The sequence below is a fragment of the Arachis ipaensis genome, chromosome B8, assembly GCF_059453495.1.
Source record: "Arachis ipaensis isolate K30076 ecotype BB chromosome B8, ASM5945349v1, whole genome shotgun sequence".
Lineage (NCBI taxonomy): Eukaryota > Viridiplantae > Streptophyta > Magnoliopsida > Fabales > Fabaceae > Arachis > Arachis ipaensis.
Window position 1 is genome coordinate 118,146,861 of NC_142443.1, and position 15,971 is coordinate 118,162,831.

The 15,971-nt window shown below is 29.8% G+C and overlaps 2 protein-coding genes across 8 annotated transcripts; one reads left to right on the plus strand and one right to left on the minus strand.

The window, feature by feature from the left end:
• Positions 1-2,530: 2,530 nt before the first annotated feature.
• On the plus strand, positions 2,531-7,546 carry LOC107613177 (Tetratricopeptide repeat (TPR)-like superfamily protein). Of its 6 annotated transcripts, none has more exons than XM_088497184.1 (4): positions 2,531-4,691; positions 5,346-5,433; positions 5,606-6,002; positions 7,013-7,546. In XM_088497184.1, the coding sequence occupies exon 1, from the start codon at positions 2,600-2,602 to the stop codon at positions 4,493-4,495; it is 1,896 nt and encodes a 631-aa protein (XP_088353310.1). In that variant the 5' UTR covers positions 2,531-2,599; the 3' UTR covers positions 4,496-4,691; positions 5,346-5,433; positions 5,606-6,002; positions 7,013-7,546. The 6 variants fall into 6 exon arrangements, with proteins under 6 accessions (XP_088353310.1, XP_088353311.1, XP_088353312.1 ...); XM_088497185.1 differs by having other exon boundaries at positions 7,038-7,546; XM_088497186.1 differs by having other exon boundaries at positions 5,946-6,002.
• Positions 7,286-14,797, minus strand: LOC107613178 (myrcene synthase, chloroplastic). Of its 2 annotated transcripts, none has more exons than XM_016315046.3 (7): positions 14,516-14,797; positions 13,272-13,527; positions 9,611-9,986; positions 8,605-8,823; positions 8,355-8,493; positions 7,981-8,229; positions 7,286-7,893 (listed from the first exon to the last, which is right to left on the minus strand). In XM_016315046.3, exons 1-7 carry the CDS (start codon positions 14,747-14,749, stop codon positions 7,606-7,608), a joined length of 1,761 nt encoding a protein of 586 aa, XP_016170532.1. In that variant the 5' UTR covers positions 14,750-14,797; the 3' UTR covers positions 7,286-7,605. The 2 variants fall into 2 exon arrangements, with proteins under 2 accessions (XP_016170532.1, XP_088353313.1); XM_088497187.1 differs by having other exon boundaries at positions 13,272-13,532; positions 14,516-14,657.
• Between the last annotated feature and the right edge of the window lie 1,174 nt (positions 14,798-15,971).

A 15,971-nucleotide genomic window follows, 5' to 3' on the forward strand; every position in this document is an offset into this window, starting at 1 on the left:
ATGAAGAATAGAACTGAATGTTGATTGTACGATGCATTAACAGAAAGGCTTATACAGCTAGGAAGTTTAACCAACTTCTTGCATCCAATCAAAACATTAATATTACAGTTGCTAAAAAAGGGATAAACATATAATAAATTATAATAATAAATCTTAAATCTGATTTTATAGGTCAATTATAATCATGATAATGAATATTTTAAGACATGATAAACCAAAAATAATGTCTAGAGTATCATTATTACAGACTCAAAACAAAAAGGACTATTTAAAATGTTCTAAAATACAACTCTATACAAGACATTACAAAAAATATAAATAATCACTGACACAAACTTCAGCCACAAAACAATTACAAAACAATTTCAAAACACATCGAATTACAATTATTAGATTTGATGTTAGTGGTGGTGGATTTGGTTGAGATGGACTTGGGTTTAGATAACTTGATATTGGTTGGTGGATTAAGTTGGGCCTGGATTAGTGATTCGAGTTTGGCTTGGGCCAGTAGTTCTCCTTAAGCCTGGTCTAGTGCTTTGGATTGGGCCTGGGTTGGTAATTCTTTAGTGGGCTTCGTAACTGAGACATCATTTGGGCTTCCTATTGGATTAGGTGTGGTGACTAGTGCATCCTTGTCTTCTTCAGGAGCAATGAAAGTAAGCTCTATTAACTGAGGTACTTCATCATCATGAGGTTAGAAAACTCCATGCTTAAAATATAAGTGGACTCTTCCTTAGTTCATTCTTGCAAGATAGCATATCTCTAACAATTCCTTATCATGTGAAAGTGCTCTCAATCCACTCTTTAAAGGTCTACCAGGAACAAGCCACCAACATTTAACATTGTCAGCATAACTGAGCTCTATGTAGTAATTTTTCAGTGAAAATACATTCAATCTATCTTCATCGTTAATTCATCCGTGTTGTCCCTTTTGTAAACTACATTACCATCATTCTTTGTAATAAAGCTGCTTAAATGATGATACATGATGGTTATCAAATCACCCATCTACAAATATAATTCAAACAATTAACAACCTAACTTCAAAATCCAAGACCTTTTATATCATGCATCAGCTGACTCTACATTACATGGCAAGCAATCTTTTTTTCAGAATAGAAAATGTAAAAAATTCATATACAAAAGTGATCCTTGTATAAATGTTCAAAAAATTAGAGTACAAAAATTTTGATGCACAAACATAAATTTGGTGCATAGCCCACAAATTTTAGTATACAGCACAAAATATTTTTAAAGACCATATGTTTTGATAGCCAACCAATGAAATACGTACAACACATAAATTTTGGTGTACAACACAAAAATCTTGTTGCATTGCATAAAATTTTTTGTGTAACATAGAATTTTTGGAGGATTACATACCTAAAATATTAACTCACCTAACTAACAAAATATATTTATATAAAAAATTTTTGCTATATACAAAGATTTGTGTATTATATGTAAAAATATGTGTGCTATATGTAAAAATTTATGTGCTATGTCGATAAATTTGTGCTATATGCAAAATTTTGTATGTGATACTTCGAAAATTTGTATACCAGAAAGCGCAGAAAAAATAAAATAATGATATATGCATGTATTGTTTTTTTTGCCAAACTTTGCACTAATTTAATTGGACTTAATTACAAAAAGACTTAGTACTTGTTTTGGCGCCATTATTTTGATAAAAAAAATATTTTTTTTAATAAAAAATATTTTTTTTAATAAAAAATATTTTTTTTATTTTTTAGCGTGTTTGGCAAATTTCTAGTAGTAAAAGTAAAATCACTAGAAAAATAAAAAAAACATCTTTTTTGAGAAGCTATAATTTACATCTTTTTTTAAAAAATCTTTTTCTCTTAAAAAAAATATGTTTTTCATGTAATAAATAAACAAAAAAGTATTTTTATATTGTTATACCCAAATATAATTGATAGATAAAAAGATCTTTTTGTATGAGATATCCAAATATAAAATTACTTTTACTTTTTCATAAGATCTTTTTAAAAAAGATAACTTAAAAAAAAGGATATTTTCTTAGAAGTTCACTCAAACAAGCTCTTAGTGCTTGTTTGGGTGCTATTAAATCAATAAAAAAAAAAAACTCTTTTTTCAATGAAAAAAGATATTTTTTATTTTTTAGTATGTTTAACAAATTTTTAATAGTAAAAGTACTAAAAAAAAAAAAATCTTTTTCGAGAATTTACAATTTATATCTTTTTTTAAAAGATATTTTTTCTTTAAAAAAAATATTTTTCACATAATAAATGAACAAAAAAATATTTTTATCTTATTTTATACAAACATAAAATTACTTTTACTTTTTTATAAAAAATCTTTTCTTAGTCACCTAAACAAATCCTATAATTAATATATAAAAAAATTCTGTTATATGAGATATTCAAATATAAAATCACTTTTATTTTTATAAGAGATCTTTAAAAAAAATATTATTTAAAATAATATCTTTTACAAACCCTCTTACTTTCCATATTTATTAAACAAATTTGAACGTGCTCTTCAACCCTCAAATGCCAAAACAAACACACCTAATGGTTTACTCTTAAAAATTGTAAAATGAATGATGAACGATTGAATGTGGTTCCACGCGAAAATCGTGGCTCGCATGTTTCTGTCTGCACATCAACCAAAGCCTCTATTGTTCAAACTAGCACTCCTGCCTCACTTGCATTCCTTTACTTCCCGCTGTTACTTCCTCTCCCAAGCCTCTTTACCATGCCGTTCCATTTCTTCATATCGTGACCCTCTTGTTACTTTCTTACTCGATGCTCTGAAATGTTCATCCTCTGTCTCTTGCTGCAGGGTCATCCATGCCCGTGTAATCAAATCGCTGAATTTCAGAGATGGGTTTATCGGTGATCAACTGGTATCAAGTTACCTCAACATGGGCTTGATCCATGACGCAGAGAAGCTGTTCGACGAAATGGCCAACAAGGATTTTGTGTCGTGGAACTCCTTGGTTTCTGGGTTTTCGAAAATGGGCCACCTTGGCAGGTGCATCAGTTTGTTTTCCATGATAAAATCTGAGTATGGATTGGAATTGAATGAGCTTACACTACTATCTATTATCTCGGTTTGTGCTTCTGCTCAGGCTAGGGATGAAGGTCAGTATCTTCATTGTTGTGCATTGAAGTTGGGTATGCTGGCTGAGGTGAAGGTTGCTAATTCTCTTATTAATATGTATGGAAAGTTTGGTTGCGTTGACTGTGCTTTCAGGTTGTTTCAGGCTATGTCAGAGCCAAATATGATATCGTGGAATTCGGTCGTTGCTTCCTGCACCCAAAATGGAATCCCCATTGAAGCTATTAACTATTTTAATATGATGAGGATGAATGGATTTTTTCCTGATGAGGCCACAATGGTGAGTTTGCTTCAAGCCTGTGAATTTTTGCCTTTAGGAATGTTGATAGAGGCCTTACACAGTGTAATCTTCACCTGCGGTCTTGATTCAAATGTGACAATTGTTACCACACTTTTGAACTTGTATTCAAAGTTAGGGAGATTGGATGCTTCTAGAAAGGTCTATGCTGAGATATCTAAACCTGATAAAGTGGCATGGTCTGCAATGATTGCAGGCTATGCCATCCATGGGTGTGGGAAAGAAGCAATAGAGTTCTTTGAAAGGACTGTAATGGCAGGTATGAAGCCTGATCATGTTACTTTTACTCATTTGTTAAGTGCTTGTAGCCATTCAGGGCTTGTCAAGGAAGGAAAATACTATTTCCGAATTATGTCTGATGTTTATGGGGTTCAACCCCGATTGGATCACTATTCATGTATGGTTGATCTTCTTGGGCGCTGTGGTCTTCTTAGTGATGCTCGTAACCTGATTATGCACATGCCATTACAACCAAATTCTGCAGTCTGGGGTGCCCTTCTCAGTGCTTGTCGTGTTTATGGTAACATTGATCTTGGGAAGGAAGCTGCAGAGAATTTGATTGCCTTAGATCCGTATGACCCTAGAAACTATATTATGCTTTCCAACATATATTCTGCTTCAGGCCTATGGAGTGAAGCGTCAAAACTGAGGACCTTGATGAAGAGAAATGTTCTAACTAAAAACCCTGGATGCAGCTTTATCGAGCATGGGAATAAAATCCACCGGTTTATGGTGGATGACTATTCTCACCCTGATTCAGACAAAATACATAAGAAGCTTGAAGAACTTATAAGAAAAATTCAAGAGGTTGGCTTTGTGTCTGAAACTGAATCCATTCTCCATGATGTTGATGAGGAGGTCAAAATAAATATGGTCAACAAGCACAGTGAGAAGATAGCTCTTGCATATGGACTTTTGGTTACTAACGCTGATAAGCCACTAGTTATAATAAAGAACCTTAGAATTTGCCGTGATTGTCATACCACTGTGAAATTTGTCTCTCAGATTGAGAAGCGTGTTATCATTATTCGAGATTCAAAGCGATTTCATCACTTTTCAGATGGATTATGTTCTTGTGGTGATTACTGGTAGTGGTCTCCGGAATTTGCTGTGATTGTCACACCACTGAGAAATTTGTCTCGCAGGTTGATAAGTGTGTTATCATTATTTGAGATTCAAAGAGGTTTCACCACTTTTCAGATGGATTATGTTCTGTGGTGATTAGTGGTAGTGGTCTCCGTTGAATCTGGCATCATTCAAATTATTCTTGGTCGCTAAAGCCCATGTGGTAAGAAACTTGATATTTGTATATATATATATATATATGAACGTATTTGTTTATACATGTAGCCGACCCCACTTAGTGGGATAAGGATGTTGTTGTTGTTGAATGTATCTGTTTATGTACAAGTTGTCATAATAAAAGTAGTCTTTGTGTAGCCAGGTAAATTTAATACAACTTTTGACCTTTATTGTGCTGATAAAAGAAAATGAAAACGGAGCATCGATCATACATAAGAATTCAAATCGTCCAAGTAAATACAACAGTTGCGAAACCAAATATGGCATTACATTAAAACCTAAATCAAAGCATACAAGTCATATACGTATGCTATCTCTATTGAAGTATCATAAACATTCAAGTATGCTTTCATAATTATAAATCATATGCATAAAGACATAACAATAGCTTTAAATATAGACAAATCCATAATTTTAGGAATACGTGTATTCATATCCATTCACCAATTGTCATACAAAGCCATACATGATAAACCTTCACATATTGTTGGTTAACTGTGAGACTCTAACTACATAGATAACTATTGAATGCCGTGTATTGGTAAATCGCCTTTGTCTCTGTCACAAGTGGGTTAGAAACATATATTCATTTATCATATCTTTATAAATATTTAAAAATACAACCCATTTTTATTTGCAGTTCCAAGTTGAATGAAGGAAGACCTCTTAGCTGCTCAGTCTCGTGGAACTGATTTGCTGCAACATGGAGAACAATAACTTCATCAATAGTAAGTTCAATAAACTTCACATCTTACCATGCCAAAAGATATCTCTTTATTTTCTTATGGTTGAAATTTCTAAATTAGATTCTGAAGTTTGTAAGTTGTCATGCAAGGGACACCCTTGTTTTGACCTGTGAACTAGATTGTGCTCATAAAGTATTTACAATTGTGAGTGCAGATCAATCCAGTGATCCACAAACACAAAGGTCGTATACAGTCATGAGTCATCTTTTGATTAGAATTCTGCAGGGAAAACAATTTCTGTGAGATTATTGCATTGTATGTGGACTCGTGACGGATATTTTAGCTACTCTAAGATTAGGAATGGAAGAGAAAAACTGTGGGAATCTTTTCTTAAATCCTACAAAGCCCTGCGTTCTAAGTGTATTTTCCTGTTGCACATGTATTTTATAGATACCCAAGAGGGAGGGGTTTTAGCGTGGGGAAAAAGTGAATATACTTATTTTTCATTATTTAAATTTTTAATTATATTTTACAATTCATTTGAAATCTCTTAGATCAACTTCACTCAAGGAACCTCTATTCATTCTTTGCTGAGCTCCTAGTTCTAAGAGGTATGGTGTGCTTTCATCTTTCCTCTCTTTTTGGGGTTCTAATTTCCGGATGTTGGAAATTGAGTAGATTTTAATGATATATTCATGTACATAGGTAGTTGTAGTCTATACATATATTTGAAAATAGCAATCAAATTGGTCCTCTAGTTTTCCCTCAATGATCAAATTGGTCCATTTTCTTAAACATATCAAGTTATTTCCCAGTTTTTTACAACATTAAAAAAGTTAGTCCCCTGTCAACAGACTGGTCAATGACTTAATGGAAAGCTGACCTCGGCTTGACTGGTCAATTGAAGAAAGGTTTAACTTGATTGACAGTTTAAAACTAGGGACTATGTGATCAGTATAAACATGGAGGGACTAATTTTGATTATTATGTCTTATATATTTGAATTTTTTGCTGTAACTATTCTATGGTTGTGACCAGTTCAATTTGTCCAGTTTTTACCAGAAAATCAGTTCATAATTTTTTAAATATATTTTATACAAAATTACGGTTTAGAGAAAAGGACAAATTGATCTTTGACCTTTTTTTGTGAAGACACATAAATCTCTAACCAAAATTAAATATTTATGAGTTCTTGAACATTGGAAAAAATGAGACACATAAATCCTTCTGTTCACTAACAAAAAGACCTATGTGTCTTTACAAAAAGGCTTATGTATCTCGTTTTTCAATAGTCAAAGACTAATTTTGTTAGGGATTTATGTGTTCTTGCAAGAAATGGTTCAGGATCTATTTGTCATTTTCTTATTATTTTATTATATCCAATTTAACTTTGTTGAACTTCGGTTGAACATCTAAATGTCTGAATCTTGCTTCAATCTTGGTATCTGTATCATCTTCTAGAAGCTTTGTTCTTTACCCCAATATCGATGTTCTAGCTTTGTCTTGTCAATCCTACCCTTATGGTTCATCTTTTCCTGTTCGAGACTAGCATTGTAGGGCTGTTAATCATCCTTCACCCATCTAAGAATTTTTTTTTCATTCAACCTTGCTACCAATAAAGAGTGGCCACTTTACTATTTCAAAAGGTATCATCAACCAGTCATGGAGTAACAGGACGTTTGATATATGTGGTTGCATATTTTCAACCCGTCTTCCAACCACTGCACCATCATCAACCCTCTGTCACTGTTTACTGCCACCACATCACTATCAATCCTCTGCGGCTGCGACACCCATGAGCCCGTATCTTCCACAGATCACTTCTGAGGTTTATGTGAGGTCAAGGTCAAGAAGCAAACCTGTCTATTTGTTTCTTGATAAATAGCACAAGATATAAAGCAAACATAACAAGTGATTGATTACTACATAATGGATATAACCTTGTTAGGTGTACACTAAAAATCACCTACCCGTATAAAGTAGAAGGTGGAATACAAAATACACATTGAAAATAGCTTAAATTATACATGTACTCATACACAAATACACAATAGTTGATTTGATGGCTGATTTTTTGTGTGCACATAGCATTTTTGTAATGGGCGTGTAAATCTTTAGCCATCGACATGGAATGAAAATATCATTTTCCTTAAAAGTTATTGCTATTGCTAGGGCTATTTCTAATTATTTTCTAGCAAGCACTGTGTACATAGATCATTGAATGGGTTGGATAATTAATGATCGTATACGGCTCTGGGTTTTAGGATCTTGAATAGTATGACCATCTCCATGTTGGTACATACACAATGACATTCTTGCAAGGTTTATTGCAGTTTCAACAAAACGTTGAGTCAAAGAAGAATTATGAGCTTCTCTGTTCATCTTTTTCCATGTGATGCACAGCAAGGATTTTATATGCTCCCTTGCTTTTACTTCAGAAGCTCCAGTTTCATTCATGTAACATTGAATCCACTTGGGAACATCGCCAGTGGCATTCTCACGCTAAAAGGGGGAAAATGGGAAAAAAAAATTAGAATATAAGAAGATGAGAGTTTTAGATTGAGCAAGATTGAAATTTGGTGTGGATACTTTATATGTTCCAAGGTCGTTGGCAAGCCGTAAAATCGTTGCCGAAAGCCGAACTGTCTCAGAATACTCTTCTAGGGGAACTTGTTCCTCCTCTACAAATAAATGAGGGATTAGGAAGTAAACATGAGTAAGTATAACAGGTGCACTTATGGAAATCCGTGCATTCTCCATGTACTCCTCCAAACTCGGCTTATATTTCCCATGATACCACTTTGCCTCAACCAAATATGATTTGCATAGATCTGTCCACTGTAAATTGTTTAAGAAGTCCATCAAATTTTAAGTCTTTTGATTAATCTAAGTACAATATTGTGTGCATAAAAGTTCATAGCAAAAAATGCTAATTAAGAAAAATAAATCAAACAGTTGCTTACCACTTTCTTTAGATATGGAGCAATGTAACCCCCATTCTTTTTTAGGGTTTCAAGGGCCAATTCAGTGACAAAGTTATGAAGTTCAAGAAAGCAAGTTTTCATGTAATCTGGGAGATCATTAATGGTCCTTGAGTCCCATCTAAAATAAAAATATAAAAGGTAATAACTGTTAATTTCTGTTTTAAAATTGCATATGATATGCAAAAAAAAAAAAAAAAGGGGTATGATTGAGTAGCTACTGTTTAATGACCTGTCAATAGCTTTAGTGAAGAGCTCTAGTTCTTCCAAAGTTCCATGCACATCATAAATATCATCAATTACGGTTATGAAGCAATTAATCTTTGTTATGACTTTTCTTGAATATCCAAGGTCTGGCTCAAAATTTGTTCCCACTGTCCAGATGTAGTTCTCTGCCAACCTATCCCTGGCAAAGCTCAACTTTTCTGCAAGGCCAGTACTTTTCCACCATCTTAAACAAGATCAAACATAAGAAAATGGAAGTGATGTTATAAAATGCGATTTTTCTTGGTACACTGTTTAAGTGGGACCACAAAATAACATGTGATCGAAGTTGTTGTATGTTTAAACTTTAAAAAGATCACATTTTTACAACATTATTTTGAAAGAAAAAAATTGGGAAGATCTATTTCCCATATATATAAGCCATGTAAGTAAGAGGAGTATAAAAACTAAGCATATCTACTTAATTTCAAGTTAAATATACTATAAATAGTTCTAAACTTTCAAGAATGGGAATTGTAATTTGGCAAATTCTATGGCACCTATGAGTTGTTACCTAAATTTTGTTTAACTTAGTTTTTGTAGTAAGTTTTAATTTTTTAAAAATGATTTTTTTATATTTTTAAATTAAATATTAATTTTTAACTTTTTTTTGACAAGTAAGCACCACTTCTTAGACACCATAGCATTCACCTTATAATTTACCCTTTTGAACTTTGTCTTATGTGCAATTTGTTATTTAAACTTTGAAAATGTTCAATTTATCTCCCTGAAATTATAAAATGGTCCAATAAAGGATTTTTGCTAAATTTTCTTCCAAAATGACCCTTTTATTAAGGGATAATTGTATCAAACTATCAATAGAACATCACATGAGGATATTTTTGGATGAAAATTTAACATAAGATCTTCTCTGCAGTATTCGGTAACTTTAGAGACTCAAATTGCACGTTTTCGAAAGTTTAAAGGAAAAACTGCATAACTGGAATGTAACCTTTCAAGAATTTACCACACACCTTGATGTAAACTTCAGTTCCTCTTGATAGATGGATTGAAGACGGTTGAAATCTAATTTAGCTAACTGAAGCAAAGTAGGATTCATGTTCTGTCTTCTTTTGTATGTATTAATGAACCATCGTGCCTCCCACCTAGGAATCCTCCAATGTAATGGAAGCTCCAAAGCATGTTCAGTTAGTAGTGATAAATAGCTACATTCGTTTTGGTTCAAATATTCTGCAAGAAACTTTGTGGTCAAATCTCTTGCTTCATCCAATATTTTTTCTCCTTCCATTGAATAAAATGAGGCTTCATACAATGCTAACATTCCCTGAACATCAACCGATTGGTATTCCTTGAAATTATGCATGTCATCAAGAAAGCTAAGAAAAACATCTGCCACAACAACAGCAACAGCAGCACATAATCTCACATTAATACCATCTCATATATCAACTGATTAGATAATATAATATAGTACTAAGATGGGGATATGACCAAGATAATAAATTATATATTTTTTTAAATATTTTGTTTACGAAAAATTTTATCATAATACAATTTTTTTTTTGTAGTCAGATAGATTGGACAACTCCCAATTCTAGATACAACAACACACCCACACTACACTAAAGGACTCATATTCAATACTTAGTACATTCGCCAAAGTTTGAACCTGGATGCATCATATATTAAGAAGCATATGGTTTTACAAAATTCTTACTTCATATTGTTTGACAATCATTCATTTATTTTTTCGGTATTGTTACACGAACGCTTTTGGTAATCAAGGCTAAGTTGGTTGGGCTACTGATTATTCCAATAAAAATAACCTACACAAAATGCATATGACTCACACACTTCTTCTTTCCCTTCTTTCGTTGCTGTTGCTTCGTTTATTTCTTCTTCTTTTCTATTTTGCATTTTTTTTAGTTTCTCCTCTCTTTTTTTTGAGGGAAAAACAAAAGTAAATAAGAGAAACAGAAAGAGAAAAAAAAAATAGAAAATGCAAAATTTTTGTATTATTATTTATAAAGTTATGTGTTTTCTTTTAAAAATTTCTGTGTTTATTGTCAAAAAAAAAAAAAAACAAAATGTTGTAGAATTTTGTAAAAAAATGATAAAATATAGAAATTTATAAAGTTGAACACAGAAATTTGTAAAGTTGAATACAAAATAATTACATAGACAAAATATAAGAGAAAAAAAATTAAATTAAAAAATTGCAAAATTTTATAAAAAAAAAACATAAATTTAGGATAAAACGCGCATATAAGTTAAAGCCATACCAAAATTTCACAAATCAGCCAAATTAAAAATCGATACCTGAGTCAACCAGAAGCACATTTACATTTAGTTCAAATTAGGGAAATTCGAATTAAACATTCACAGTAATTCGAATCACACTAATTCGAATTATACACACGCACACTGAGACACTAATTCAAATTGGGTAGCTTCAAACTACTCATGTTTTGGTGCCTATAGTAATTTGAAACGGGGTGTTTCGAATTACTCATTTTTTGCCTATAAAAACAGTTAGAACCAACCTCATTCGAATTACAAGTATTACTATGCATCAGCTATTACAAATTTTTATAGCACCCCTAATATTTTTTAAGTCATTGTTTAAAATTATTCTGCATGGAATAAAATCCTTTTTGTGGTATAATTTAAATAAATTTATTAAAAAAATTTATTAAAATTTATATTTACTCAAATTTCAAATATAATAATACTCTTTTACATAATTAATAATTTAAAAATTAAAAAAATTATTTCATTTCATGCTAAACAATTAAAAAAAAGATTAAATTTAAATGTAAATATTCATATATGTACTCAAATTTTAAAAAAATGCTCTATTTTAATCAATAATAATTTAAAAATTTAAAAGAATTATTTTATTCCATACAAAACTTTTTAAAAAGAAAAAATGAGCTATCAAACTATTTAATTAAGAGACTTTTTTAAAATATTCATGAGCTATCAAGAATGCGTTAAAGAGTATTATATATAATTCGAATTGATAGGTTATCAATATTTTGAAAAAGTCTCCTAATTAAATATTTTGTTAGTTTTTTTAATGTATGGAATAAAATATATTTTGTTTTATTTCTAAATTATTAATTTTTTTAATAAATTTATTTAAATTATATCACAAAAAATATTTTATTCCATACAAAATAATTTTAAAAAATAGATTAAAAAATGTTAGGAGTACTATCAAAATTTGTAATGCCTTAGTGACTTAGGTAAATACATGCATGTACCTAAATTTTAAATAAAATATTCTGCCATAATAATTTAAAAATTAAAAAATATATATTTTTACTTACCTAAGTCGGTATTCATAACATCTTTTAAGCCATTGTTTTTAAATTGCTTGCATGAAATGAAATATTTTTTTTAATTTTTAAATTATTAATTATGTAAAAGAGTATTATTATATTTGAAATTTGAGTAAATATAATTTTTAATAAATTTTTTAATAAATTTATTTAAATTATACTACAAAAAAATTTTATTCCATGCAAAATATTTTTAAAAAATGACTTAAAAAATATTATGGGTGTTGTAAAAATTTGTAATAGCTGATGCATAGTAATACTTATAATTCGAATGAGGTTGGTTCGAACTCCTTTTATAGGCAAAATATGAGTAAGAGAAAGTCTAGGGGGCCAGCAGATTTTGTGGTTTTTAGCCATCAATTAGCCATCAATGATATTTTTAATGGTGTGAGATTGCATCTAATGGTATACAATCATTCAATTTCCTTTTAATGGTTAAGTGCTGCCCAGAATTTAACAAAAGTACTGGCCCCCTAGCACTCCTCATATGAGTAATTCGAAACACCCTGTTTCGAATTACTATGAGCACCAAAACATGAGTAATTGAAAGCTACCCAATTCGAATTAGTGTCTTAGTGTGTGTAATTCGAATCAATGTGATTCGAATGACTGTGAATGTTTAATTTGAATTCCCCTAATTCGAGCTACATGAAAATATGCTTCTGGTTAATTCATGTATCTATTTTCAATTTGGCTGATTTGTAAAATTTAATTCATGACTTTGATTTATATGCACGTTTTACCCATAAATTTATAAAGCTAAAGACATAAATTTGTGAAACTGAACACAAAATAACTATATAAATAAAAAAAAAAGAAAAAGAAGAGATGAAAATAAAAGGAGGAAGAGAAGAAAAAATATAAAACTTATTTGCTATTATTTATAAAATTATATACTTTTTTTCAAAAGTTTTTTATTTATTGTCAAAGAAAAAAATAACAAAATGGAAAAAATGTTGCAGAATTCTGTAAAATAATAATAATAATAATAATAATAATAATAATAATAATAATAATAATAATAATAATAATAATATTATGGATGATGACTCTATTTCTAGGCGAAAAATAAAATCATAGTGATAAAATCAATCTTGTTAAGAGTGTTAGTTTCGCCGCAGTAGTTTCTAGTTCTTTTTTTCTTAGGTGTCTATCCTGACGGTAATAAAGAAAATAATAAAAAAAATCTAATATAAAAAAATCAAATATAAATATTTTTTTAGCGACATAAATTAATTCAAAAAAGTATACTAAAATATTATGAATTTATTCTTTGGGAGACAAATTTGGTTAATAATTTAAGAGCACTCGGTCGCAAGAGATTAAAAACCTGTAGAAATGTTATAACCATGTTGCCTTAAGAGCCTGAATTCAAGTGCTGTGACATGTAAACTCTTCTTCTCGGAGTTATCCATGTAGTAAATATTGTTCAATATGTTCCATATTTCATTGTTAAAATGATAAGCAATTCCAAGTCTTTGCAAGACATCAATGAGCTCAAGTTGATCAAGCATCTTTTCCACTTTGCAAAGGACCATCCTTACTTCTTCCCTTAGCACTTTAATTTTCTCTTTGTATGATTCTTCCTGCGCTAATAATTATTAGATACATGTTGGCCTCAGACATTTTTAGAAGAGAATATATCAGAATAATGTTCTAGGCCAGCACAATTTATTGTTTTTAGCCAATAATATTTAAAAATATTTGCTAAAAAATTATGCTAAATTGTTGAACTAAAAAAATTAAATTATTGGCTAAAAATGCTGATGGCAATATCTACTTTATTATCTATCTTTGGATTTTAGAATAATCCTTAACTTAACACCTAAATTCTTGCTTTGCTTGCTTAGTTAAGTTGGGTGTTCCTAAACTCTAACTTCTTGCTTTAGATAGTCAATTGAAGAATTTATGTAAAATAAAAACATTTCAAATCATGTCCTTAACTTAAGGGTGATATTTTTGAATCGCATACTATTATATTAAAAATCAGTCTTCAAATTTATTTTATTATATATTTATGTATAAATATATCTGTTGTTTAATTTATTTTTAATGTGTATTTTATATTTTAACATATATTTTATAAGTGAATGATTTGATAGTTTATTTTTTGCATACACATAATATATTAATATTATAATTATTATATAAATGAATACATAAACATTAAAAAAAGGGGGTTAATCTATATTATCTTGGTTTGATTCCGATTTTATTATTTTATTTAAAAGAATACTGAGATGGGTTCTTTTTTCATATCCTGTTGAGTAGAGCACATTAACCTTATCTTCTTTATAGAATTTCTTTCTTTTTTTTTTTAACCAAATTTTAATTAGATCCTTCTTCTTAAATTGCAATTTTTTATTTTATGTATATATCTAGTTACAAACTTTAAATTTTATGAATCTAATTAAAAACCTGATGTATATATAAAGATTTGTAAAATATTTTTTTATTTGTATCCATAATGTAAAAGGAAAGCTAAGCTCCAAGTTGTTTAAGAATAATGTGATTTGATAAGCAGAATATAGACAAATAATATAACACTAGAAAAATGAAAGTAAGAAAGAACACCTTATAATCAGTATTCAATGATTGGATATATTCATAATGCCAAATTGAAGGTTGGAAGTTTGCCGTGCGTCGGAAAATTGTCGTATTATCATTATTTGAAGCTTTATTCAATGGTAGGCATTGAATTTGCGAAGGGATATTTCTCTTTCTGGTTTCAATAAGTGATGAGTTTCTCTCAAATGGAAGCATTTTATTGAACCCAAGTGTGAGTGAAGAAAGGTGAACAAGAGCCATGAGGTGTAGAATGAAAAGCCAATCTCTATTGTGTTATTTACTTGAATATGGATAATTGTTCGTGTAATGAGAATGGCCACAAAGAAGCCTTTTTATATCCGAGGATGGATACCGAGGAAGTCCTATATTTTCAATTAGAAATTTAGAATTGTCTCTCTTTAAAACCCAAATGCATTACACGTGTTTGTTGTTCACTTACGAGAAATGATATTTAATTTTTCTTTATTTTTTTAAATTTATTTTGAAACACCCAAAATATAAATAAAAAAAAGGGGTTGTAAGCAGAAAAATTTCCGTTCACCCAAAACTTAAAGGACAGGCATGCATCGTCACAATATTTTGGTATTTTCTCGCATCCAACGTTTTAATAAGGTTATGGACAATTGGACACCATCTTTTCGTACGAAAAAGCATCTTTTTGTGGAAGAGACTCACTTCATGTACTATTTTTCCTTTTTTTGGTGAGGAGAAACCTGTTTGTCTCACTCTCGACATAATGATGCATGGATTTGAAATTTTTTAAATTTTAAATTTTATTTTAAAAAATAAAAAATATTTTTTTATTATTTATTTTACAAGATGAACTAAGAAAAAATAGGTTGGACTAAAAAAATAATAAAAGAGAAACTATTTAAGAGTGAAAAATTACACTTTACTATTTAATCTAAAAATTTAAATTTTAGATGATCCAAATTTATTATGCACAACATGACAAAGTAAAGATATGTATAAACTTAACCGAAATTATGAAGACTGGATCGGTCATCGAACCTCTCTAGTTATTGATTTATTGATTCATTAGTTCAATAAATTCAAATATGATTCAATTAGAATAATTATTTTATAATAAAATAATAAATAAAATATAAATAAATATACTAAAATATAATTATAATCTAATATAAACTTTAAAAAGTCATTCAACTTTAAATATAATATAGAAAAAATTAATAATTTACAAACACAATGCAATTAAGTACAATTAATTAAGTCCAAACAAAAATGAATAAGGATGAACTAATGAAGTAAAGCACAAACACAACATAATTAAGCAGAAACAAAAACTAATGAGGATGAGCACAATTAAATCCAATAAAAACACAAAATATCACAATTTCAGCAACACAACACTAGGCAAAAAAAAAAAAGAAAAACATAAAATACAGAGCAACAACACAATAAAGTAGCCAAAGCTAATTAATAATCAATTAATCATTCAATA

Coding starts and splice junctions, on each gene's coding strand:
- LOC107613177 (XM_016315042.3), top strand. CDS start 2,600: ATGTGGTTCCACGCGAAAATCGTGGCTCGCATGTTTCTGTCTGCACAT.
- LOC107613178 (XM_016315046.3), bottom strand. CDS start 14,749: ATGGCTCTTGTTCACCTTTCTTCACTCACACTTGGGTTCAATAAAATG. Junction 8,824..9,610: donor GAACTGAAGTTTACATCAAG/GTGTGTGGTAAA, acceptor ATCTTGTTTAAG/ATGGTGGAAAAGTACTGGCC. Junction 8,230..8,354: donor CTCCATATCTAAAGAAAGTG/GTAAGCAACTGT, acceptor AACAATTTACAG/TGGACAGATCTATGCAAATC.